General features: G+C 38.1%; 1 protein-coding gene and 1 pseudogene across 1 annotated transcript in view; one reads left to right on the forward strand and one right to left on the reverse strand.

The window, feature by feature from the left end:
* LOC107730864 (insulin receptor substrate 1-B-like) overlaps positions 1-15790 on the reverse strand; it is a 19981-nt gene extending 4191 nt beyond the window's left edge. Inside the window, exon 1 of the mRNA XM_016541821.1 lies at positions 11884-15790. Within this exon, the coding sequence (XP_016397307.1) occupies positions 11884-15172 (3289 nt within the window). The 5' untranslated portion in view covers positions 15173-15790. The remainder of the gene's footprint in view (positions 1-11883) is intronic.
* A 1704-nt stretch (positions 15791-17494) lies between these two features.
* Positions 17495-23120, forward strand: LOC107730873 (rhomboid-related protein 4-like; annotated as a pseudogene).
* The last annotated feature ends 3153 nt before the right edge of the window (positions 23121-26273 follow it).

Consider the following 26273-nt stretch of genomic DNA (forward strand, 5'->3'; position numbering starts at 1 on the left):
TTTTGGAAGGCCAAACAAAGTAGTTTCGCTTTCACAACGAAACACAGTGTCACACACGGTGGCCTAGAGTGAGCAGAGGCGGCGGATTCGACGAAGGAGCATCCGGAGGGTTTGCGGCAACCACATGTGATGACCCCGGGCTGGACTCCGCTTCGTCCATGGTGAAAGCCGATCCGGCGATCCACAGCGCAAAGTTGTTGTATTTCCTCAGCAACCAGCACGGATCAGCTCCAGGCATGACGAAGCAGATATCGTCCTCTTTTGGAAGGCCAAACAAAGTAGTTTCGCTTTCACAACGAAACACACAGCGCCTTCAGGACATGGCGGCGGCAACAACAATACTACAGCGAGAATAAAAGTTACGCCTTCTTTCTTTGCGTGAACATTTGGGCGGCGTTATGCAAATCTTCCCACATCGTGACGTAGATATGTGGGGGCGTGTTAGAATGAGCCGTTTTAGGTAGGCGTGGCTGACTCTTAACTTTTATAAAGAATATCTCTTTGGATTTGAGACTTTAGTCTTTGCAACTTTACAGATCTTCTTTATGCACCAAGAGCTTGTAACACTCCAAAGAGAAAGGAAAAATTGAAATCGCATCATATGACCCCTTTAATACAATGATAACGCTCACTTTAAAAAAATAGCTCAGTTAATGCAGGTTCAATTTGACCCTGTGAATCACCCGTAATTCAAGCCAAGGCTGCCAGGTCAGTGGTTTTTCTCTCCACCAAACATTATTTATAACAACTCCCATCCAATAATCATAAAGAGCTTTGTGCTTTGCTATACTGATAAGAAACAAAGTCTCAGTTCTAAAATTATGTTCATTTTATCACAAATTCAAACAATAAGTGCCATTTTGATGCTCTTAAATGTGGGATGACAGATCGCTGTAGCCATTCAAGACATAAAAAAATAAATTGTACTGAAGTACACATCCAATGGACACTTTACTATCCCATGAGGCCACGGGAGAGGCCTTGTGAAGTCATGCAATTGACACTGGTAGGTCAATGACAATGACATCATGGCGAATGTAGTACATCTGGATTAAATTCATGTTATATAGAACATATATTTTTAGTAATTACTTATTCAAAAGTAGTGCCCACTCAAAGAGTATGTGATTTTGAATGCAGTCCATATGTGCAAGTATGTATGTGTCAATTATTGTGTAGATGTAAATAAAAGCCTAAATGTAATATTGAATCATATAATGAAATCATATCTCTTTACAAGATTAAATCACTTATATGTCACTAAATCACTTACATATGGATTCATTTTACGACATGTTTATAACCTTTTTGGATCTTCTAAGTTTTGGTTACCTGGACTTTCAATGGAGGAACAGAAACCTCTCAGGTTTCATTAAGAATATCTTAATTTGTGCTCTGAAGATCAAACAAAGTCTTATGGGTTTGGATCAACATGAGGGCGAGTAAATGACAGAATATTCATTTTTGGGTGAACTCTTTAACACAATCAAACCACACTGACAAACCCCCACTCATACAGTAACAAAACCATGACTAGGAACTTCCCGACTACCTCACGATCGGAGAACTTCACGTTCTCACAGCGCTGGGAGAGAAACCACACACAAGACCACATCAGACATTTCCACAACACACCCTGAAGTAACACACCAATGCAGAATTCAGATGCAGTTTGATTATCGGAGGAAAAAACTGATCAAATGGGTGATAAATCGAAGGTTGAAAACATCCCGAAACAAAATGGGGATTAAAATGTTGGTGTTTGTGACAAGCAAACACAATGGTGCAGCCCGTTTTAGGGGCCAGAGAAAAACAAAGCGGCTGTATCAGCTCTGTGTGTGTGTGATGTAGAAGAGACAGTGTGTGCCAAATACCATTCCCTTTAGCAAAGGAAAAACTTCCATCTCCCACACACACACCAGATGTTTTGCCTACTTCAGCAAGTTGAGACACACACACACACACTCGGTTTCTCCTCCCCTCGCCGCTGCACTCATCCTAGGAGCTGTAAACTACAAGACTCAAAGCAGATTTTCCCTCTGCCCAAGATGGCCGTCAACCGCTGGCCTCTCTTGATATGGAAGATGTGAGGTGAAAGTGGCTGTAGCTGTTCGTCGTCTCGGACTCCTCGCATTTTCCCGGACGTGAGAAACGGCGGATCTTCAAAGAACTTATCAGAGGAGGCTTATGGAGACCCACTTCACACGGCTCACAAAGGCTTTCTTGTGTTCCGTCACACTTTGAACATGGTTACATGTTGTGATAGAAGAATTTTTGAGGGGGAGAAAGGATATGACTTATGACCTTCACAAAAAAAACATGGTAAAATAAAGGTCTTTTGGACATGGTATCAAGCTACTTTAAAGAATACCACTGTATTACCATGATACCGTGTCCAAGAAACATGGAAATATTATAGTACTTGCACATTTAATTATCACATAAATACCATTCTATTTGAATCCAGAAAAAATATATAGTTAAAGTAGTTAGTTAAGTTATACATAAAATAAATATTTGATATATTTTCATGTTTTTGGACACGGTATACAATGTTTTTAAGGCATTACCATAATGAAATACTATGGGATATATTAACATACAAGGATATTGTCGTTCAATGCCACAGAATGTTTTTGTGAGAAAAGACTTTGAAAGTGGTTGCTGATGTTCTAAAGAAATAAAGTCTTGAGACTGTTACAAAAAGTACCATGGTAATATCATATTATGCATAATACCATAACAGTAAATACTACAGGATTCATTGAGGTCTAGCATACATGGAATTACAAATATCTTAAAATACCATATGAATGAGGTATATAAATATGGTAATGACACTACCGTTCAAAAGTTTGGGGATTGTAAGATATTCTTTAAAAATGAATACTGTTACTTTTTAAGAATGCATGAAACTGATCAATAGTGACAGTAGAGACAAGAGAAGATTTTTATTTCATATAAATGCTGCTCTTTTAAACTTTCTATTCATTCAAAAATCCTGAAAAAATATTACGCAGCACAGCATTGAAACATTTTAAATTGTAATAATTTTTCACAATATTACTGTTTTTTTGTATTTCTGATCAAATAAATGCAGCATTAGCGACATTCTTTTAGAAACTTTAAATCTTGACTGTAATATTATAACAGTAGTGTAAATTTAAAAAAAAAGTGTCATGGTTTTTGGACATGATACCATGGTAATACCTAGGGATGCACCGAATGTTTGGCAACCGAATAATCGAAAAGGCCGAATAATATGTACCGAACAATGACTAACGCGATCAAATAGAGGCATGCACTAATGCAGCAAACATGTCGGCAGTGTGAAAGTATTTAAAACTATCAGAGAAAGACGCAGAAATCATTACAAAGCACGAGGAAAATCTGCGCTGAAACTGTGTTACTCGTCAGTTACGAATTTTTTTAAAGGCATGTGACAATGTGATACGTGCGACAAACATCTTCCCAAATTCGTAATGAGAATCATTTATAAATCTGCATGCTGTTGTCAACAGAATGAAGCACTGAGATCTTCCTGCGGGTTTCTGCCAAATTAAAAGCCGAGAAAAAGCAACAACTCCATCAACATTCATAAATGTTAGTATTGTAATTTTACTGTTGTTCTGTAAAATAAAATAAAAAAGTAAGACAATAATAATGATAATAATAATTACCCTACAACACCTCTATTAATACATTTATTATAATATTCACACAGGGTTCAAATTGGGATCTGTAATATATTCTAATGTTTAAAAAGAATTCTCTTCCGCTCAGCAAGGCTGCCTTTATTTGTACAGTAAAAAATACATGCCTGATTCAAGTCTCAAAAATGGCCAAAAAATATTATTTTACTAACTTATTAATTTTAAGTTAAATAAGTGCTTTGTTGGTATAACGTCTGCTAGAATGTTAAAAAAATGTTCAGTGTTAAGTAAAGATTTTTAAATTGTTGTTTTGTAATTGATTTTGTATTTGAAAAGCAGGACACAGTAGTAAAAAGCACATTTTGGCTATTTAATGTATGCAATCGTGAAAATTTATTTGAAAAGCAGTACAAAACAGTAAAAAGCACATTTTGGCTATTTAATTTATGCAATGGTGAAAAAAAATGGCAAAATAGGCATACATGGGGGAAAAATGCGATACCACAATATCTTTAAGTACTATGTTTTTTGGACGGAGCATGTTACAGTAAACAAACAATATCTTAGAACTACAGTGTAACCAAATGATGATGGAAGACTTAAGACTTAAATGAAAAAAGTATTTTTGGTGAACACTGGATCGAAATGGACAAGAGGCTAGAACTTCACCTGACAAGAGTCGACTCTCGATCCATGACCTTTCATTAGAAAACTCAGTGTCCCTGATAAGCAAGAGCAGCATGACTAACTTGCACACTTACACGTGATGTGCCCTTAAACAAAAGGCAACGGACAACAAAGAGCTGGAACACACAACTCTAAAACCGTGTTACACAGAAAAAGGGGGTGAAAAAAAAGAGATAAAGAAGAACACAAAAGGCGGCCCGCTTGAGGCGCAGACATGCCTGAGCGGACTCACTTGATAAACTTTCCACTGACGCTCTGACCTCAGCGACAAGGGTGCTCACACACACACACGCACAGAGAGAGAGAAAAATACTTCACAACAAATCCCAAACTGACAGAGACGACGTATAAGTGCTCATGCAGTCCGTAAGCCTCTCTTTGAAACACATCCCAGAGCGTCTTTCGGCTTCACGCCAAGGTCATATTTACCGCCAGAAATGCAAACACAAACAAAAACAAATGCCAGTCAGTGAGTTTGCCACAGCTTCATTTGGATGGCGTTTACTATGTTGTTGTGGGGAGAACTGAGAGGAGAAATGATTTACTGCCAACCTCTAAAAGCAAATATAACGTCGTAAAGAAGAATTCGGAGTCGTAAATATCGCACATCACCTAAAACAAGCGCTCTCGCTCACACTGACGTCTTTTCCTGTCATATCTTTATGAACTCTCTGTTCTTGCACTGGCCTTGCCCCAACCCTGACCAGAGAGAGGGAGAGAGAGAGAGAAAGAAGGAAAAAAGGGAGAGAACGAGTGTGTGTGGCTGGGGTGAAGTGAGGACATGAAGCTGAGGGATCCAACTGGGCCATGAGGAACTCGTCCAGACCAACGGAGCTGGGCGGAGTGGAAGAACAGTACTGCTTCTCTCTCAAACACACACACACACGGGCTAAAAGACAGATCCAACGTACAAACAAAGACTCAGCACTTTTGCTCAACAGAACTAAACAGAAATATGAAAGACACATGGAAGCACGTACTAGGGATCATTATAGGGTCATTATACTAAAATGTCAGTAGTCAATGCAACCGCAAAAACGAATATACTATAAACCATTAACAATCATGAATAAGCATTTTTTTTTATTAAGTATTTGGAAATCTTTAGCAAATCTCAAAATGAATATCATATCATTTTATACTGTACATTATAATGCAGTAATGGTTAAATTCACTTGTTAGTATTTAAAACAATTGAAATTACTTTTTTTGTTTTAATACTCAAAAATTGTAAATAATTATATTTATTGGGTGTCTGCCATAACATCAATAACATATAGCATATTTAATAAACATGCCATAACATATCTAATAAAAAAATTACAATCAATAATAAAATACACTAACATTCCAGTTTGGGTTTGGTAACATTATGCCCCCCAGGGCTGCATTTATTTGATGAAAAATACAATAAAAAACTGTGATAATATTAAATATTTTTACAATTTAAAATAATTATTTTCTATTGTAATACATTTTAAAATGTAATATATTCCTGTGATGGAAAAGCTGAATTTTCAGCATCATTACTCCAGTCTTCAGTGTCACATGATCCTGCAGAAATCATTCTAATATTGCTGATTTGGTTCTAAAAAATATTTATAATTATTACTGATAATTGTGATTAGTGCTGCTTAATATTTTTGTGGAGACTTAAATCTTTTGTAACATTATAAATGTCTTTACTGTCACTTTTGATCATTTTTGGTGCATTTCTTATTAATTTCTTTAATTTCGAACAGTTTTGTATAAATATTTAGTATTAAAGCTTTGAAACATTTGCCATCCTAACATGTCTTGACGGCATCTGAGGAGCGAGCACATCTAGCGCGGTCAAAGAACAAAATTCTATTAAAGCTACTGATAGAACAGGTTCCACTTTCGCCTCATCAGTCCAAACATTGTGATCTCCTAAAAACAGACCCATATGTCCCGTCCAACAGACCATACCATTCCAGCTTGCGGGTGGCACCTACAAGTGCCTGACAATGCAAAACTCTCCACTTTCATTCAGTCAGTTCAAATGCCTGTCAAGCATCAGTGGAATAGCGGCACGGATCATTCCCTTACAAACCCATGGCTCACGTCCACCTGTTTGATGCCAAGTCCATTGGAGGGAGCTGGAACACTCTGATACCTGGCCAAGCTCACCACATCCTTCCGTTCCGACCCTCACCCTAAATAGTCAGCAGCACATTAGCAGTGTGAGTACTCTGTGTGAAATTTCTGACAAACTTTGAATGACTTTGAAGAACAAAACGGGATGTGGGAGTTCATGTGGTTCTATCTTTGGCGGATAAAGCTAAATGCAAAGCTCTGATGTGGAAATTATACAATAATCACATAATATTCAACATTAATGAGATAAGCAAGAAGAGTAATCACAAGGATATTTGACTTCACAACACCAGATAGAAACTGAGACATTTTGTTACTTTTATCAGCATTTCTAAAAAGCCAAAAACGTTTTGTTCTCTATTTACGTCAATTGAAATGAATAATTCACTCAAAATTCAAATCCTGTCGTTACTTTCTCACCCAAAACTTGTACAACGTTCTTCTGATGAACACCCAAAAAAAAAAACATTCGGAAGAATCTCTGCTAAGCTCTTTTCTGTACAGTGAAAGTAAATGGGAGTTTGAGAACAGATGCTGTCAAGCTCCAAAAAGGACAAAAAATGCACAATACAAGAACCATAAAACTATTCCAAATAAAACGTATGGTGCATATCAAACTGTATGAAGCCAAATATCTTTGTGTGAAGAAGAGTTAAGCTGTTTTAAGTAGTTTATTCAATGAAATCAAAGCTTAATCAAAGATATCGAATGCTGCAGTTGTGACGTCAAACTCCAGAAGTCTAATTCTCCATGGGTTTCCTTGAGATTTTCCTATGGGTTTTTCAATTCATGAGTGAAATAAGGTCTGTGTGTGGTAAACATAATTTAATCATAGAGTTTCTTTTGTACAACATAAACTGCACACACTCACACTCCAAACATTCCTGTGGTCATTTATTAGAAACTTACGTTTTTTAAAAATAAACATAACGGCTTCAAAATTTGCGTTTTCAGTATGGGTGTGTGTAATTTATATTGTAGAGCAAAACGTTTAAGTATCATCAATTTATATTTACCACAGATCTTATTTCACTCATGAATTGAAAAACCCCATTATAAAAACCCACAGGAAAATCTTGAGGGATCCCATGGCAGATTAAGGCCAAAGTATACTTTTGTTTTTACATGTACGCAAAGGTCTGCATACAGTGAGTGTGATGCAAATTTCCTCACCAGAATAGTATGTGCATACTCGCGCACCATCTGATTTTTATAACTGTGCATACTTTGTATCTTAATTTCTATTTTTGTCTTTCTTTCATGGAACAAAGTCATATATGTTTGAATTTAGATTGTTTAGGTGAACTAACTTTTTCACTTAAAGACATTATTCAATACAAATTCTTAACAATTATAGTTACATGCAATATCAAATACAGAACTATTAAGTCTAAAGACAAACAGTGTGAAACCAGACATAACTACACAGAATTAGAATAGAATACTTCAAATATTACAGATAAAAAACAGAGGAATCCATGCATTTCACATTACTTAAATATTTGTCTTTTCTGTTGGCATTTGTGCTCTAAGCATCTGATAATATTTGACCTTGAGTACTAATAACACACAATTTGTATGAATGCACATGAGAGCATTTACTCTATGTTCTTAGGGCTGAAAGGGGTAGGTTAATAACCCTATTAAGCAAACATTTTACTTGCTGCCTTAAAACACTTCAAAGCACAAATCAAAACAAATCCTATGTGCTGTATATAGATGCCAGGGTTGTTATACATGAAACACTGATTGGAGAAATTCTGGTTCCCCTTATACACATCAGTTAATCTCTTAAACCCTCCTTATTTCTCCTTCCTGCTCCTGCTGTGTGCCCCTTCCTACCTCTCGCTTTACTTCCTCTCCATCCCTCCATATCTCTGCCTGTGTCTACTTTAACAAGCAGCTCTGTAAAACAGGCACAAAAGCTGCTGTTACATTCCAACCCTGGAGCTACTCACACACACACACATACACACACACACACCTCTCATTTCCCCGTTCACACGCATTCCAAGGATCTCATCAAAGAACAGAGCACCAGACCTGCCAACCTCATCCCACTACTGATGACCTTGACAGCGATCTCTAATTTAGCCATTTTTATGAACATGCTTCCTGCCTGATCTATCTTTGCTCATGCATCAACTAGACATTTTCATGAATTTCCATATTCAGTGGTAATATAAATTCATGATCAATTAATTTAGCATAAATACAGAAAATGCACAATTAATATTGATCATACTGAGGCACTAGAAAAGATTTAAAAGTGCTGCATAACTGCATAATTACTACAAACATGAATAACAGCTCAAAATGTGTCATTTATTGAGGAAAGGTGTGCTTTTACTTTTCTATACATTCAGAATTAATATGTTCGCCTGGTGAAGGTTAAAATAGATCATTATTTTAAAACAGAAATTATTAAAATAGTTTTATTTACATTCCTTGGAATGATGTTCAGAATATTTAAAACTATTATTGTTATTATTAATAATTTTCTGAAGATTGAAAATTATATTTTTTATAAATACATATGTTACAAAATTTTACACAAAAGGTTCAGAAATGGAAATATTGGTATTTTCTCTGCTAATAAATATTCAGACATGCATTTACACTACCATTCAAAAGTTTGGGATCAGTAAGATTTTTTTGAAAGAAATTGTTACGTTTATTCAGCAAGCATGCATTAACATTTTTGACAGTAAAATGACAGTAAAGACATTTACATTCTTACAAAATTGTTTGAAATATATTAAAATAGAAAACTTATTTTAAATTGCCGTAACATTTCACAATATTACTTGTATTACTGTATTTTTCCTATTGATCAAGTAAATGCAGCCTTGGTGAGCATAGGAAACTTATATTAATATTAATTAATTAATTTAAATATTAATTTGCATAAATTTAAAAACATTAACATAAAATGACCATTAATATAGATTACAGAATTTGGGGTACAAGTGAATAAATCAACCATTCATAGGCTTCAAATTAATCAATGACAATTAAACAATAGCCTAAATTCAACTCAAACATATCCTGAACTGATGCTATCGTACTACCCTGAATACCCATGATTCCTCTCTGATCTGATCCCAAAGCTCCGCCCCAACCGATCATGCTGCTGCACAATACTTGGCACTTCAAATCTCCTAAAGGATGCAAGAAAGGGAGGGAAAGACCACAAAGAGAAAACGTGGTTGAATTGGAGAAAGAGGGAGTGAGAGGGAGAAGGGGACAAGAAGCCACTCTGCAGGGTGACCCCATCACGGTGGCCTGAGGTGGGCTGGGATTCTAATCGTCTCACTCTGACCAAACCCACCAAAGAACTCTATCACCCCGCCCCACCCCAACACTGCCCAATCATAATGCGGCTTTCTGAAGGCCCCGGCGTCTCAGTCTGTGGCCCCTTAATCCACTGTGACATGGGGAAAAAGCACTGCGGCAACAGCGTTACCATAGAGAAGGGTGGCACGGAGCCACACAGGAGCATGCCATGGGCAGAACATGTGCCAATGGAGGCAGATGAAATTAGGAACTGGAGCGTTAGATAGACATCCTGCCAAAACTGACAACAACACATGCAATAAATGCACCAAAAATAACCCCTCCACCAAGAACTACATCACAAAATGCAAAAGTACAGGTGACAATAAGCATAGACAGTAAGAGGAAGTGTTTCTGTTTTTTGCAGATGATGTCCACATCATCACAGCTCTTGTCTCCAGAGGAATACAGGGGGTTTTACTAAGGCACGCACAGCCGCACACAGACACACAGGGCTTCCCAGAGTCAAAAACCATTGGTTACGCAACACTAAAGCCCCTGTGCTCTCTCTCACCCCCCTAAATAGCTCAAGCCAAGCTCAAAACACCCTCACACAAAGCAACCAATCCAAGCCAAGAAAGCATATGGGTACAGGTTCTCACCCCATCAAAACAAACGCCTTCTTAGAACACACTGGGGCAAATTCACGAAACAGTTGCGCAAAAACAATCTGACAGAAATGGTAATTCTGTCATCACTTACTTGTCCTCATGTTGTTCCAAACCTGTATGACTTTCTTTCTTCCGCGCAACACAAAGAAGATATTCTTAAAAATGTCTCCGTGTTTTTAGACCCCATTGACACTGTATGAACAAAAACAGTTGAAACTTTCTTCAAAATACCTTTATTTTGTCTTCTACTGAATAAGAAAATAAATCATACAGGTTTGGAACTACATGTGGGTGAGCAAATTACACAATTTTATTTTTGGGTGAACCATCCATAACAATATCCTCATTCTTTTTAGTGAAAACATAACATCATTAAGAGCTAAAACAACAAAGACATTGCATGCAAATAAGAAAAGCTTTTAGTAATTATTTCAATTCTGTTCACACATAACAACAGGAACAATGTCTATGCATCTATCCATATGCTATAAATGCTTAATACATATGAGAAATGGCATTGTTGTCTATAAATAAATTTGCACTTTAGTATCCACCTAGGTCCTAAGTTTATGCCACATTGCACACATTTGTGCTGAAACTGATTACATCAAAAATAATAACACTTAAACTGATCACCAAATCATTAAAACTCCTAGATTGAACACAAATGATTCTCTGAATCTATCCTGAACAGATGTTTTGTTCCATTAATTGAAACAAAAGTTAACAGAAAAATACTATCAATAGTAGTAGCATTGTCATCACTTTAAACGCATCATGGGAAACCCACACTGCTCTGCTAAATCCTGATATGCAATCATTAGAATACACACACACAAAAAAACATTTCACATTTGGGAAAAAAAGAGAGAAGTAAAGCAAGGCCAAGAGGGTGGAAAACCCTACACTTGCTGAAGGGCAAGTAAATAAACTAAAACAACAATAATACAGAGTCAGCCAGGCATGACACACAAACCCTTGGGCAAAGTGGAGAATGCACAGTAGTGGCAGCTCTGTAGACTTCTCACAGCACTTGATTAATATCAAAGACATCTCTGAAGAGTTGACTCACATACTAAGTAAACTTCCATTCAGGAAAAAGACATCCTATAAGCTGCTTAGTGACTCACAAATACATATATGTGCTGCTTTTTCCTTTTGTCGCATTGAGAACAAGTGTAGACATGCTAACCCTTTCTGCCTCCATTCACAAATATGTCCATTTATCAGCCTAAAGAGGGCCCAGTCATCAGTGGGAGGGAATCTAAACCCCGTCACCTCTCTCCTAAGATTTCAGAAAGGGATTTTCCACCAAAGACTCAAACTACATGGATAAATGGGGGATGTTTTTATAATAACATGATATGCATATTACCTATTAAATATTCTAGACAGGCTTGATAACACAAAGACACTAAGAAATTTATAGCTCACACATGCCAATACTCAACCACTCTTAAACAAACACTTGGTCTTACCTTCTCTGCTTGTGAGATTCCCTCTGGTCTCATCTGATTTCTGGAAGTTTATACTGGCGTAGGCACTGAGCTCTTCTATACCTTCCACGGCTCCCAGCTCCACTGGCTGAGAGTGGAACGCATTCCAGTCTGGAGCATGCTGCTCTCCATTCTGCACTAGATCCAGATCGATGTAGTTCAGGCCGTTCTGGTCATGGTTTGTTAATGTGGGAATTGTGCCTGAAGAGTTTTCCCTTCGTCCGTTGGTTACTGTAGATGCAGGAGGAGCGGTAGAAGTAGCAGAGGCCTCACCAGGTCTTAACCACACATTCTCGAAAGAGGCGGAGCTGTGGCGCTTTACTTCACCTGACTGACAGGTGGCCGATGTGTCAACTGACCCTCTGGTTGTTGTGGAAGCAAATGTTTCTGAACTGTGTCGCCGTCGACCCTGTGGGTCAGCCCGGATTACTTTAGCCCCTTGGTTTTGCCCAGAAGTGGAGTTTACCCGTGTGAATGCACTAAGACCTGACAAAGGGCCAATCAGAGCCGATCTCCCTGGGGCACCGCTTAACGCCGTCACATCATGATTGGGTGATACAGAACAAGGAGGGGCATCATCTGCATCTGGCAAGGCCTTGGTCATCAGCATCATCTGAGTATCAGGAAAGCTAGTGCAGGATGCTAACTGCATGCTGATGTAGTCACGGTCACATATGCTCTCACAGGGCAGTGGAGGGGAGGATACAGAGTTTGATGGAGTGATTATGGCATAGTCTGAACAGGAAGTGGAAATCTGCATTTCTGGACACAAACGCCCTGCCTGCGACCCCAGCTGCATGTTCATGTACTCGGATGATGAAAGGTCTGATGGGGCCTCAGCATCACTTCCAGAAAACACAGGCGGGAACAGCGATGCTAAGCTCGCCGAAAACGTCTTGTCGTTGAATTCAATGTTGACATACTCGCCAGGACTTTTGGGCTCAGCGGGGAAGGGACTCTCGCGTGTTCGTGGAAGAGTACTTGCTTTGCTGGTGTCCAGTGACAGCCGTGTTGGACGTGTCAGCCTCCCGTTGCCCTCTGACCTTTTGGGCTTGACAGCAGACTGCTGCGAGTTGCCTTGACCACCCAAGCTGTCACTGCTCGCTGAAGACGAGGAAGAGTCTGCGTATGCCAATCGACTCGAGCCCAGTGATATCCGAAGAGAGCTCTGGTCCTGCTTCCTGTTGGCATGTTTGAAGGAACGGGGCAAAGAGAAGTAAGCATACACTGGCCTGGGAGGATCTTCTACAGGGTTGAAAAAGCAGTCTGGAGGCGTACTGGTCGTCGAACAACTAGCCGGGGACATGTTTATGTAGTCTCCACAAGATGACACTTTACCTTCCATACTCTCTATGGAGAGCTTAGGGTTGATGCCATTAGTCCAGATCTTGCCATAGTTTGTCGTGCCATCTGGAGAGCAGCTGCCACTTGGTGACATCATCATGTAACCATTGGAGTCAACATGTGAGTGTTGCCGGGGGTTGATAATTTGTTGTGGTGCAGACGCACTTTTTGGAGTCATGGGCATGTAGTCACCGCTTTTCACTGTTGGGGTCGCAGGCGCAACGCCAGGCAGCATGGGCATGTAGCCATCATCTTTGTGATCTGGTCTACTGTGGTCTTTTGCTTGTGAAGTGTCTATACCTTCCTCTGGATATGAATGTGTAGGCATGAAGGAGTGCCTGTATGTTGACGACGATGATGACGCAGAGTGGCTTCGTGGGTATGTGGGCATCATTACAGTATATTCCTCTAGCGAAGTAGCAGATGACTGTGAGGGAGTCTTTTGATGGCACGGAGTTGGCGGCGATGCACCAGAAGAATGCGTTCGCTTCCGGAAACATTTCTCCAGCTCGGGCTCCTCCAGCCTTGATGGCGTTCCCCTGGATTGACTTTGCGATTGGCTCCCAGTACCAGGAAGTGAACCAGGCTTGGCCATGCAGATGTAGTTGTTTATCTCCTCTTCCCTGGCAGGTGGCGTATGGCCAAGCGAGTCTGGAGTCACGCTACGGAAGGAGCTCCGAAAGTCGCAGGGGCTAGATCCATATTCATCTGAGGAGATGAATCCGCCATCACTGGGCGATCCAGATATGGAGGCGCTAGAGCGGCGTGGAAAGAGGCAGTCAGACGTGGATCCGTGGCCACTGGTGCTGCTGGAAGACAGGCTGACAGGGCTGATGGCTGAGGGGGAGCACCGTGAGGTGGGTGTGGGGATTGATCTGCTGTGATTGAGTGGCGGGTGAAGTCTGGATCCACCCCTGTGTCGCTGCGACTGAGGTCGAGCTGTGCTCGGACTGCCATCAACAGATGCCGGTCTGGACATGGTGCCCTCCCCATCACTGGACGCTCTCACTCTGAATGAATGGCTGTGTTTGCCAGGTCTAACAGGAGAAGTGGCCGTCACACTCTCTGCCCGAGAGCGCCTGCCTAAGCCAACTTGACTGGGGGGTGGATTGTTGTGATGATGCCTCCTGACAGGCACTGAGATGGGGTTTGAGCAGTTGGAAGATGACTGACTTTTGCTGCGCGGCCTGAACTCCTCACTCATGGCTTTCATGGCTTCTAATATAGTTTCATGCATGTTCTGAGCCACAACTGAGTCATCCACTTGCATCCAAAACTCCCCAGGCCCGGTCACGGCAGATCTCCCGACTTCAATGAAAAAGAAATGTTCAGAGTGACCACATCTCCTAATGTTCATTAACTGCAGGACCACAGCGGCCGCATCAGAATTGAGTTTCACAAAACTGATAGTCTTATTGGTGAGGCATAATCTGTAAACACCAATCAAGTTCTTTGTGTGACCAAGACCCTTTGGTTTCAAAATAACCTGCCAAACCTCTTTGAAGGCAGGTCCCGGTGTGGCTTCGCCGTAATTATCCTCGCCAACTCCGCGGACCGCAGCAGTTTCGTGGACCTTACCTCTGTTATGAAGATCAACCAGGGCTTGATACCATGACTCCTGCTCTACCTCGCTGTCAGCAGCGATGGCAAAGTACTCATCCTTGGTGTAAAGCGCGACGAGATGTTTGTTTTTAGAATCCGCTCTTTTGTTGATGTTAAAGCAGCTCTCCAGCGGAATGGACCTTTTCGGTGCTCCAGACTTGTGTCTCCACTTCTTCTCGTTTTCGTAGTACTCCAATCGGGACGGTCCGCAGGCGCTCGCCGCCCTCAGTACAAAAAACCTTTTGTGCATGCTTTTGGGTTTCCTTAAATAACCCACCTTCTTCACGTCCGAAAAACATCCTTGCTCCGTGGTCGGGCTTGCCATGGTATAAAAAAATAAACTATAGAAAAATCGCAGGATTGAAAGTCAAAGCGTTATGCATGTACTCTTCCTCAAACAAGAGCGCGGAGATAAAAATGGTTCCATTGAGTAAAAATTGAAAAATAGCACTTAAACAAGTCACTTTTGTGCGCTCCGTCAAGAGCTTCAATTATAACCGTTCATCGACACAGTAGTACACTTGGATTTTTTTTCAGCAGCATTACATTGTTACAACTAAGTTTAAATAATCTATCGGACATCCTCAAAAATATTGCAATTACCGGAAAGCACCAGGTTTATTATGTAAAAAATACAAAACTGTAAAAATTACAAAACAGCGTCCTTTTCAGTCTGGAGATCCGAGCGCATTATCAAAACAAGCGCAGTCAGCAGCGCACGACCCCATTTACCCCGGAGATCAAAGCGCTGTCTGCAAAAAAATCCCAAAAGTGCAATTAAACAAAGCACGAGCGCAAAGTATGCATCTGACCGTTATTTACAACGGAAACGTACCAAGTCCGTTTGAACCGCTGCATAAGTTCCTCCAAAAGTCGCTGAGTTTTCTTTTTTTGCGAAGCCGTAACAGACCAAAACAAGGCACCGCTCGTGTATGTTTGTATGGAGGAGGAGTACGATACAACTAAGAATCCCGCCCCTTTTGGAACTGACCTCGTTTGATTGGTGAGATCTACTGTCAATCATCACAGGGGGCTGTGAGAGACATGTGATTCAAACGAAGTGGTGGGGTTTTTGATTCTTCCCAGTGACTTGAATCTTTCGAATTAGTTCACTAAAAAGATTCATTTTCACTGATTGTATATTTGGTCTTTTCTGCAGGATGCGTCGTGAAGCCAGTAAGAGAACGATTCGTTTACTTAAAAGATTCATTCAAATGAATCATCCACTATAAAGTTTTATTTAGAGGCAGTGATGAACAGACGCTATGTAATATATGCACTGCAGTTATTTATAAACACACAATTGTAAAACAGAAAGTCGGTCATACTTTACAGTATATGTTATTGTCTATTTACATAGATAAATATAGTGACTAACGAACATATACTTCAGGTGTAATTGCATTGCGGAGGTGCTTTGAAGTACACATTGTTATTGTTATTATTACTATGGGGATTAATTATAGTTACATAAAATGTGTGTAACATGCAGCGTAATGAAAAGTGGAATTCTTTCTTTCCATCTGGCGGAGAATCGGATAATTAACTGTCCGGATCACAGAATTATCCACCCTGAAAAATGTAGCCTATTTTCAACAGAAAACAAGAAAATATAACATTAACATCAATAACCATTTGAAACGAATCATACACTGTAAAATGTGGTAACATGCAACTGTTACCTTAAAGATTTATTTCTACCTAATTGAATAATTAAAAAGAAGGATCTAATTGATAAAATGAAATTCATATATATATATATAGATAGATAATAAATAAATGTACATAGGAAATTCATATATAACTGTATGCATTTCCTAAATATGGTTATTCTTTGATCCTATTAAGAACCGTTAAGGTTGTTTCCAAACTTTAGTATGTAGGATCTAAAATCTAATAATAGTACTCTACATATTCCTTGTGTTTTATTCCCTATAATATATCTGACAATAACATTACATCTTTGAAAATGGATTTTGTAAAAATAATAGGCTTTAAAGACAAATTGCAGTTAGCATTTGTAAATCAGTTCATACTGAACTGCCATATAGCCAAATGCTCACTTACAAAGTAATTTAAATGACACTGTAAGGACATTTTCACATCTAACTGAAGGTAGGCTATAAACCTGCAAATGTAGTTTTCGGTTTTAAGAACGCAATGAAAGTCTGTCACATTCATTGAGCAATACTGCCACCTGCAGGCAAAATACAAGGTTGAAAACAACACCCGACACGTTACTCTGTGTCTTGTATTTTTGTTCATGCAGTTATTTTTTGTAATTGACTTTGACTTGTAAAAATGCTGTATTAATTACTGCTTGAGTACAGCTGTAATACCATTACAGAAACTGAAATGTAATAGTCAATTTCTATGAATAGGGTACAATATAGTGTTTATTGTTTTATGTATAGCCTAAGCTAAAACATTATCTTGATTATTTGTCATTTCGTTTCATAGCTTTGGAATAGGCATTTGATGTTAAAATAAATGTTGTGTTAAAATAGCTATACGCTACATTCTAGGTTAATTTTACGTTAAATAATAGTTTATCAAACATATCTAATAGGTTCCACAACATAACATGGGATTTATCTCTTATGCATTAGTCATAGGACATCAACGTGTACCGCATTCGTGGAATGACACCACAACATCCAAGGAACGTCAAGGCTTCCAAACAGAAACTGTTATTTAGATATTATGGTAAGTGATAAAAACCTACACAGTAATTGTTTTTCTAGTCTAGTACATTTACACTTCAAAATAATTTTTGAACAATTACAATTTAAGTTTTTTTTTATTAGCTAGTAAACTAGTAAAACTACAAATTCTGAACAGTTATAGTTTTAAGCATGTATTAGTAGTTAGTGTGCTACACTTTAAGAAAAGTCTGTAAAAATAGGGCACAATCTACTATGTTAATGTGAACGAATTTTCCATATTGATTTTTCACAGGTTGTTTACCTGCATTTTAAATTACGCATTGTATTTTGTGTTTTCGGGTTACATGGTTACAACGGATAATGTCCTGGAAAATTACCTTTTACATTTTTCTAGATATTTTTCTTACAGTGTACTAACTTATCAACAGTCGCAGGTACAAGCTATTACTAACAAGGTGTATCATAAAAGAACAATTATTAAATTATTATTATTATTAAATTGAACAATTGCAAATAGCAGCTAACTTAATCCATGTGATGTGTGTACTACTAGACATCTTTGGTTTCCTCTTGTGTAATTTAGATTCTAGATGTAATTTAGCCTTTTATCGTTTAAATCACCTATCAAAAGTTGCTAAAAGTTGCCAAATAAATTTTAAAAATAGCTACATTTGTTGCTAGGTGCTTTTGGAAGAAAAAGTGGCTAGGCTAGTGTGAAAAGTTGCTAAATTTAGCAACAAAATTGCTAAGTTGGCAACACTGTAGCCCTTATCAATGTCTGCAGGAAATACCTCTGCTCTTTCAGCTTTCTAACGCTGAAAAAAGCACGTTTTTCACACCGGCCGTGCAAAGGGCTATGGCAAATGATGTAAAGTGAGCCTTAACCACTCCAACGCGATCTTAAGTAGAATAAAATAAACATTAAATCACCAAACGTCTACATTCACTATGTTATCCAGTCTCCGCTGTAGCTCCCGTGACCTAAATTCCCAGAATGCATTGCATTTTTCGACAAATTGAAAAAATACACTTTTCAGCATCTTTCATCATCAAATATGAATGACTCATCCTGCACTACAGTTTTAGTCCTATCAGATGTTCTCAAGAATGGAAATGCCCCTCCCCCAATACCACCTGCAATTGGCTAGCCAGATGCCAATCATGCTTAAAGGGGTGCTATTATGCTTTTTCACTTTTTCAACTTTAGTTAGTCTGTAATGTTGCTGTTTGAGCATAAAAAAGATCTGCAAAGTTACAAAGCTCAAAGTATGCCAGACTGGGGAGAGAGGTGTTGTAATAATGTAAAATATGTGAAAAATAATGTGTTTTTCGAACAACCTAGTATGAGAGCCTGTTCTAGTACACCCCCAAAACAAAATCAAGACTTTGTAAAAGAGCATAATAGGACCCCTTTAATAATTTTACATGCTCTGTAGACAGATGTGTATGAATTGCAATTGGAAGGATTCTTAACTAAATCCACAATATTTATGAGTGAGAAGCAGTCTGTCAAGAAATGTAAACAAACTTTTACACAGATAAAACCCTGCTTCTGTGTGTTTGAAGATGTGGTTGGTTGTGTATTTTAGATGCTAATACTCTACTGTATGTTTTTCAGATGCGTAATAGACTATGGGGATCCAATCTCGGCCTGCTCCTACTGGCCTGTCAGGTTTTCCAGCTAGGAATCGACAACATCCCACATGTCACTCTTGCAACGCTGGGTCTGAACGTCTATTTGTTCCTGTTTCCTGTCAAACCCCTCCTACAGGTACATGTTATTATAACATAAACTTCAACACCAAAAATGGGTCACATTTGCCAGTAGCGAGTCAATGGAGAAAATCTGCCAGCTGATAAACTGGCAAATTAACAAAAAAATTAATTGAAAAAGAAGGAAGTTGCACAAGTTACAATGAAGGCAAGTTGTAGAAAGTTCTTAAAGGTTTTTCTGGTCTGTTTCTGTGTTTCGCAGACGTGTTTGAGTGTTCGAGAGGCGTACTGGTACAGAGATTGGAGTCGTCTACTGCTGTCACCGTTTCACCATGTTGACGACATGCACTTATACTTCAACATGGCCTCTCTCCTTTGGAAGGGCATCAAGCTGGAGAGGAAGCTGGGGGGCGCCTGGTTTGCGTATCTGCTGTCTGTCTTCTCTCTGCTCACCGGATTGGTGTACCTGCTCCTGGAGACAGGACTGACATACATGACAGAAGACTCGTCATATAGTTTACAGTGTGCAGTGGGCTTCTCGGGTGTGATGGATCAGGATGGATTAGATATGCTTTAAAATGATTGTTTTCTATTATAATATATTTTTAAATGTAATTTATTCCTGTGATGCAAAGCTGAATTTTCAGCATCGTTACTCCAGTCTTCAGTGTCACATGATTCTTCAGAAATCATTCTAATTCTGCAGATTTATTATACAAGCAAAATTTTTTGATGAAAGAACAGCATTTATTTAAAATAGAAATCTTTTGTAACATTATAAAAGTTGGTGGAAAGAATAAAAATGGAGCAGATATCAGAAATCAATTGATTCATATATGTCACTATTATTTTTTTCTACTAAGAAATAAGCATTGAAGCTGTTTGGGATTCGTTTCAGGTGTTCTGTTTGGGCTGAAGGTGGTGAATAATCATTATCATCCAGGAGGGGCCACGTACGTCATGGAGCTGCACATTGCTAATCGCTATGCCTGCTGGGTAGAGTTGGTCCTCATCCATTTCATGAACCCTGGGTAGGCATGAAACACATTTCAAAGATGCTAGAGTAATTTTTTTTTAATTTGTAGTAGGCCTAGGACCTGATTCACAGCTTGTATTAACAGATTCACATTCACACACATCTCTTGCAGGATGTCATTTGTTGGACACCTGGCTGGGATTCTGGTCGGTCTGCTCTACACGACTGGACCACTAAAGAGATTCATGAAAACCTGTGCAGGTAAACACATTTTCAATGTTTTTTTTATAAGTGTGTTTGACCTCTTTGTAACTTCACTATGTTAATATGCGTATACACTACCATTCAATACGTTCAGTTCAGTTCAGTATTTTGTTTTTAAGGAAATTAATGCTTTTATTCAGCATGGATGCATTAAATTGATCGAAAGTGACAGTAACGATATTTATAATGCTACAAAAGATTTCTATTTCAAATAAATGTTGTTCTTTTGAACTTCCAGAGTCACAGTTTCCACAAAAACATTAACTGTTTTCAACACTGATAGAATAAAAAATGTTTCTTGAGCAGAAAATCAGCATATTAAAATGATTTCTGAAGTATCATGTGACACTGAAGACTGGAGTAATGATGCTGAAAATTCAGCTTTGCATCAAAAGAATAAATTACATTTTAAAATTAAAATAGAAGCATAAGAGACTTTCAAAAACATGAAAAACTTACCAACCACAAACATTTAATTCAGAAATTAATGCATCCAGCCACAGAAACAGCCATGACTATGTCATTTCAGGCTTTGTGACATCTAATGGGGATTATGGAGGGCAACAAACATACTACAACTCATCAGGTAAACAGTTTTGCTCTTTTTGTTTTATATGGAAATATTCATTTAGTTGTAAAGACTGCAACCTGATTTGAATCACTACTGTCCTAGAAATGGATCTGAGAACCAATAAAGATCGAGTGATTTAGGGATTGTTAACTAGACCGTTGTAGCATCAATCTGTCGACATCCTCAAGATCTATAATGTGTATGTCTGTGTTCACAGGATACAGTGGATATGGCATGCCGTATCCTCCAAACCCGTTATGGACAGCAGTCATTTATTCACAGGCAGTATGGCGCCCCCTACAGGGAGCCATATGACACAGCAATGCCCTCTGCACCATCCCAGCATCCCTATACAGCAGGACTGTCAGAAGAGGAACAGTATGAAGCAGCTGTCAGAGCCAGCCTGAACGACAGAGGTTAGGTGGTCAAAATAGCCAGTTGATAAAAAAAAATGTTTTGTCATAAACAAGAACAGTATTATATTTTTGTTTTATTTTGTCATACATATTTAGAACAAAACAGCAACAAATATTTAGACATAAAATATGAACAATATTCCTTGATTATTGAATTAGAAGTTGCTGACCACATGCCAACACAACTAATTCATTTCCACATGTTTTTACTGACACTAAGGCTGCAGAAGCAGTCTGATTAGAGGAATAGTTCACCCAAAAATGAAAATGTGCTGAAAATGTGCTCACCCTCAGGCTATCAAAGATGTAGCTGAGTTTGCTTCCTCATTGGAACAGATTTGGAGAAATGTGGCATTACATCACTTGCTCACCAATGGATCCTCTGCAGTGAATGGGTGCCGTCAGAATGAGAGTCCAAACAGCTGATAAAAACATCATAATAATCCACAAGTGAGCCACACAACTCCAGTCCATCAATTAACATCTTGTGAATCAAAAATCTGTGTGCGTGTAAGAAACAAAGATGTTTTTAACTTCAAACCATTGCTTCGATCCATAATATTGACAAATTAATCTTGTCTGAATCAGGAGAGAAAAATGCACACATCCAGCAAGCCAAAACTGTTGTAAACAAATATGTTGGTGAATTTTGATGTGAGAGGACAACAGGGGATGCACATTTTCACTGGAGGAAGCGCTATTATGGATTTTGGATTTGGATTTTGGCGCCTTAATGATGGATTTGTGTCTTACAAGTATGCAGCTTTTCACTTCATGATACTTTAATTGATGGACTGGAGTCATGTGGGTTACTTGTGGATTATTGTAATGTTTTTATCAGCTTTTGGACTCTCATTCTGACGGCACCCATTCACTGCAGAGGATCCATTGGTGAGCAAATGATGTAATGCCCCATTTCTCCAAATCTGTTCTGATGAAGAACTCATCTACACCTTGAATGTCCTGAGGGTGAGTACATTTTCAGCAAATTTTCATTTTTGGGTGAACTTTTCCTTAAATTTTTTACAGTACTAGCAGTTACAATGTGTAACATTGTTATTTTTGTTTTGTAGGTAGTCATACTCATGGCACATATACCCAGTCTAACCCAACTCCTGAAGAGATCCGCTGGCGACGACTTCAGAGATTTAACAGCTGAACAATTGGAGAACGTGACACATAATGACATAATGACACTAATAGATTGGTCACAGCCAAGAGAGCACTAAACAACCAATTCAAGCTAGCGGAGAGGATTCTTCCACTGCTGACTGATTGTGTCATTGAATAGCTTTTATGATGTCTTCAATGGGAGGTTTCAAAGACTGTTGGCTGTATTTCTAATTGCACATGTTTGTAAGTATGCACATTTGTTTTTGCTGTAAATGCTAATCTCTTTACTTTAATGTTAAAAGTTGAACATTAATGAATTGAATATCCATGACACATGGTTGTGGATGTGCTTTTTTGCAGTGTGTTGAATGTACAGTAAGATGATTTTGTCAGCATGCCAGTAAGTCTTCCTAAATGTATGTACAATTTCTCAAGCTTATAGCACTTGATTATTTCCAAACAACATTTCTTCCTAAGTAACTTATACTTTGTTTCTTAAAGGGGTCATATGATGCGATTTCAAGTTTTCCTTTCTCTTTGGAGTGTTACAAGCTCTTGGTGCATAAAGAAGATCTGTAAAGTTGGTCTTGATACTTACTTTGAAAGCTGAAGCTCACGATTATGGTAAGGGGCGTTAAATTTCCGACGCGTGCTTGTGGTGTTCGGCCAATCACAATGCACTGGGTCAGCTGGCCAATCAGAGCAGACTGCGCTTGTCAAAGGAGGGGGTTTTGTTGAAAACGACGTGTTTGAGAGAGGCGGGGCATAGAGGACCTACAATAATGTACAGTATTTGAAAAATAATGTGTTTTTTGAACATTAAAGCATGTCAACATATTCTGTTACACCAAATACACAAAATAATGATCTTTAAAATAGCATCATATGACCCCTTTAAGAAAGTATATTTTTGTAAATAAACATAAATCATTCTTATTATGGTATGTTCTTGCTGGTTTTGCATTTGTTCCAAGACATGCCCTTTTTATATGGTATATTATAAAATATTTAGTAAAAATTAAATTTGATTGTAATTACAAATATATAATTAAATCCAGTTTACATGTGTTATTCAAATCACTGTGTAAGAGAGACTCCCTGCATTTAGTTGCATGACAATCCATTTTCAGAGTACATATACGGTACACTACTATTCACTTTAAAAAAAAACAAAAAACTTTTACTTAGCAAAACTGCATTAAATTAATGGAAACTGACAGTAAAGATACTTACAGTGCTACAAAATATTTATCATGTTTTAACCTATACTTAAACTATATCAAAGCCACAGAAGTGGTTTATAGAAGATTTAATGGTAACACTTTACAATAAGGTTCCATTAGTTAATGTTGAACAAACTATGAACAATACATTTATTTCAGTATTTATTAATCTGTTATTGAAAATACAGTTGTTCATTGTTAATGTTAATTCACAGTTCATTAACTAACGTTAACAAGCGCAACTTTTGATTTTAATAATGCATTTGTAAATGTTGAGATTAACATTAACTGAGATTAATAAATGCTGTCGAAGTGTTGTTCATGCTTAGTTCATGTTAACTGAAGTAGTTAACTAATGAACCTTATTGTGAAGTGTTACCGATTTAATGGAAAGTGCTGAAGGGGCATTCAATTACCAGTGTATTCTAGCCAAAAAACTGAAGGTTCAAACCCTAGAAATAGTGATATATGAATTTCCACCACTGTACCACTAGTGAGTGTACCTGTCTCCTAAAACTCAAGAATATTGTATAAAAAAAGTGTAAAAACAATAAATGATGTAGTGATGTGAAACTCCATGCAGATTTGTTAGGTGTCTCAGTTGGGTGAGTTCATATTCTTTTTACCAAGGTATTATCGCGTGTTATACAAATATCACAATTTATTAGACATTTAACGTAACAGTACAGTACTCAAGACATTAAAATTTCCCCAAACACAGTGAATTTCATTTCTAACCACAAAATCAGACAAAAATAATCACTTCTTTTTAAAAGGGAACATGTTTTTCATTTCCATCCAAAATAGCACCAAAATATCTCTAGCTAAATAAATACTCTTGACATTTCGTAAAAATATAAAGCAAAGCTGTTCTGTCAACAGTGCAATCATATGTACATACAGAAGAATATATCATGTTCAGAATAAAAACTCCTTAGGACCCCTTATGTGGACTGTAAAATATTGAAGGTGTTAGTTTCATTTAATGGTTTGTGTTAGTTTAGACAGCAAGAGGGGAAAAAATATATATATAAAAAACTAAGCAGGAAAGACTTTCAAGTGTCCAATAATGATGAATAGGAAGTTTGATGGCAACGGTCCTTTCACAAACACCAGAAGAAGAAGAAGAACTATTTTTTTAGGATAACTACATTAAACAGTACTTTAAAAATGTGCCTCGTGGCCAGAAGGGTCTATTAGGAACTGTATAGTATGTATAGAAACAATGAAATAAGGCATAGGTCTTCAACCCTGCGCCTGGGGACCCACTTTCCTGCAGAGTTCAGCTCCAAGCCTAATCAAACTCACCTGAACCAGCGAATCAAGGTCTTCAGGATCACTTGAAAAGTCAAAAGCCGGGTGTGCTGAAGCAGGTTGGAAATAAACTTTGCAGGACAGTGGGTCCACAGGAGCAGGGCTGAAGACCTATGAAATAAGGGGTTGTTTTAGCATCTAACTACTGACTGAAGTCTTATATCCTCATACCTTTCACATTTACAGCCATATTGACCTGCTAATGCTAGTATTTGCCACATGGAGATATGGAAACTCAAATGTTTGCTGGTTGATGTTGTAGAATCTTCAGACAAATACATTTTTAGTTCCACAGCATTAGCAAGGCTAACATACCCAAACATTGCAAAAAAAAGTAGCTATGGTTTTATTATAGTAGAAGTGTAGTAACCATGTTTTTTTTCCAGATTGATTTCCATTTGTATAACCACAGTTTTACTACAAATACCGTAAGTGTAGCAAACCCATGGCTAATTTGTGGTTACCATGGTTTAACTAAAATAACCATGATTCTTTGGTTTTATTTGTAGTAAAACCAGGGTGCGAACTACGAGGGAGCTAGGGGGAGCTCGGCTCCCCTTAATAAGACATGGGCTCCCCTGAAAACGTGATTTGTGAAATTGTGGGGGGTCTCAAAAAATATTGACAATGTGTTATTTTGACGTGCAATTTCAGTTTTGTGTAATGTGATCATCGTGGATTATTATGTGTAAAATTGCAAAAAATATCATTCATTCATGCATGAAGGCGATTTAAACCTAATTCACTTCAATAAAGATAACTATACATGCTATTCTTGTCATGAGCATCAAGGTGTGGGGGCGCTGCGGTGCAAATTCCACTCATGTTTAGTACATGTTAACTCAAAGATTCGTAGAGCGCAAGCGCACGAACACCCCCCCCCTCCGTTATTAAAAAACAACAACAAGTGGGCTCCCCCAAAGTCCACGGTATAGTTCGAACACTGAGTAAAACCATATAATTTTCATAAGGGACATACTGATTATTGAGATATGTCTCTCAAATGACTAAATCTTCCTAATTTTACAAATCAACAGCTAAAAAATGTTGTCTTGGTTTCCTCTAGTTCCTTAATTCAGTTAAAAGAGTTAAACAGTAAAGGGGTTATCACATTAGCAAAGTGTGGATGTGCTGTCCTTGAAGGACGTTCAACTCGGTTTTGTTTATATT

The sequence above is a fragment of the Sinocyclocheilus rhinocerous genome, unplaced genomic scaffold (assembly GCF_001515625.1).
Source record: "Sinocyclocheilus rhinocerous isolate Xijiao unplaced genomic scaffold, SAMN03320098_v1.1 scaffold938, whole genome shotgun sequence".
Classification (NCBI taxonomy): domain Eukaryota; kingdom Metazoa; phylum Chordata; class Actinopteri; order Cypriniformes; family Cyprinidae; genus Sinocyclocheilus; species Sinocyclocheilus rhinocerous.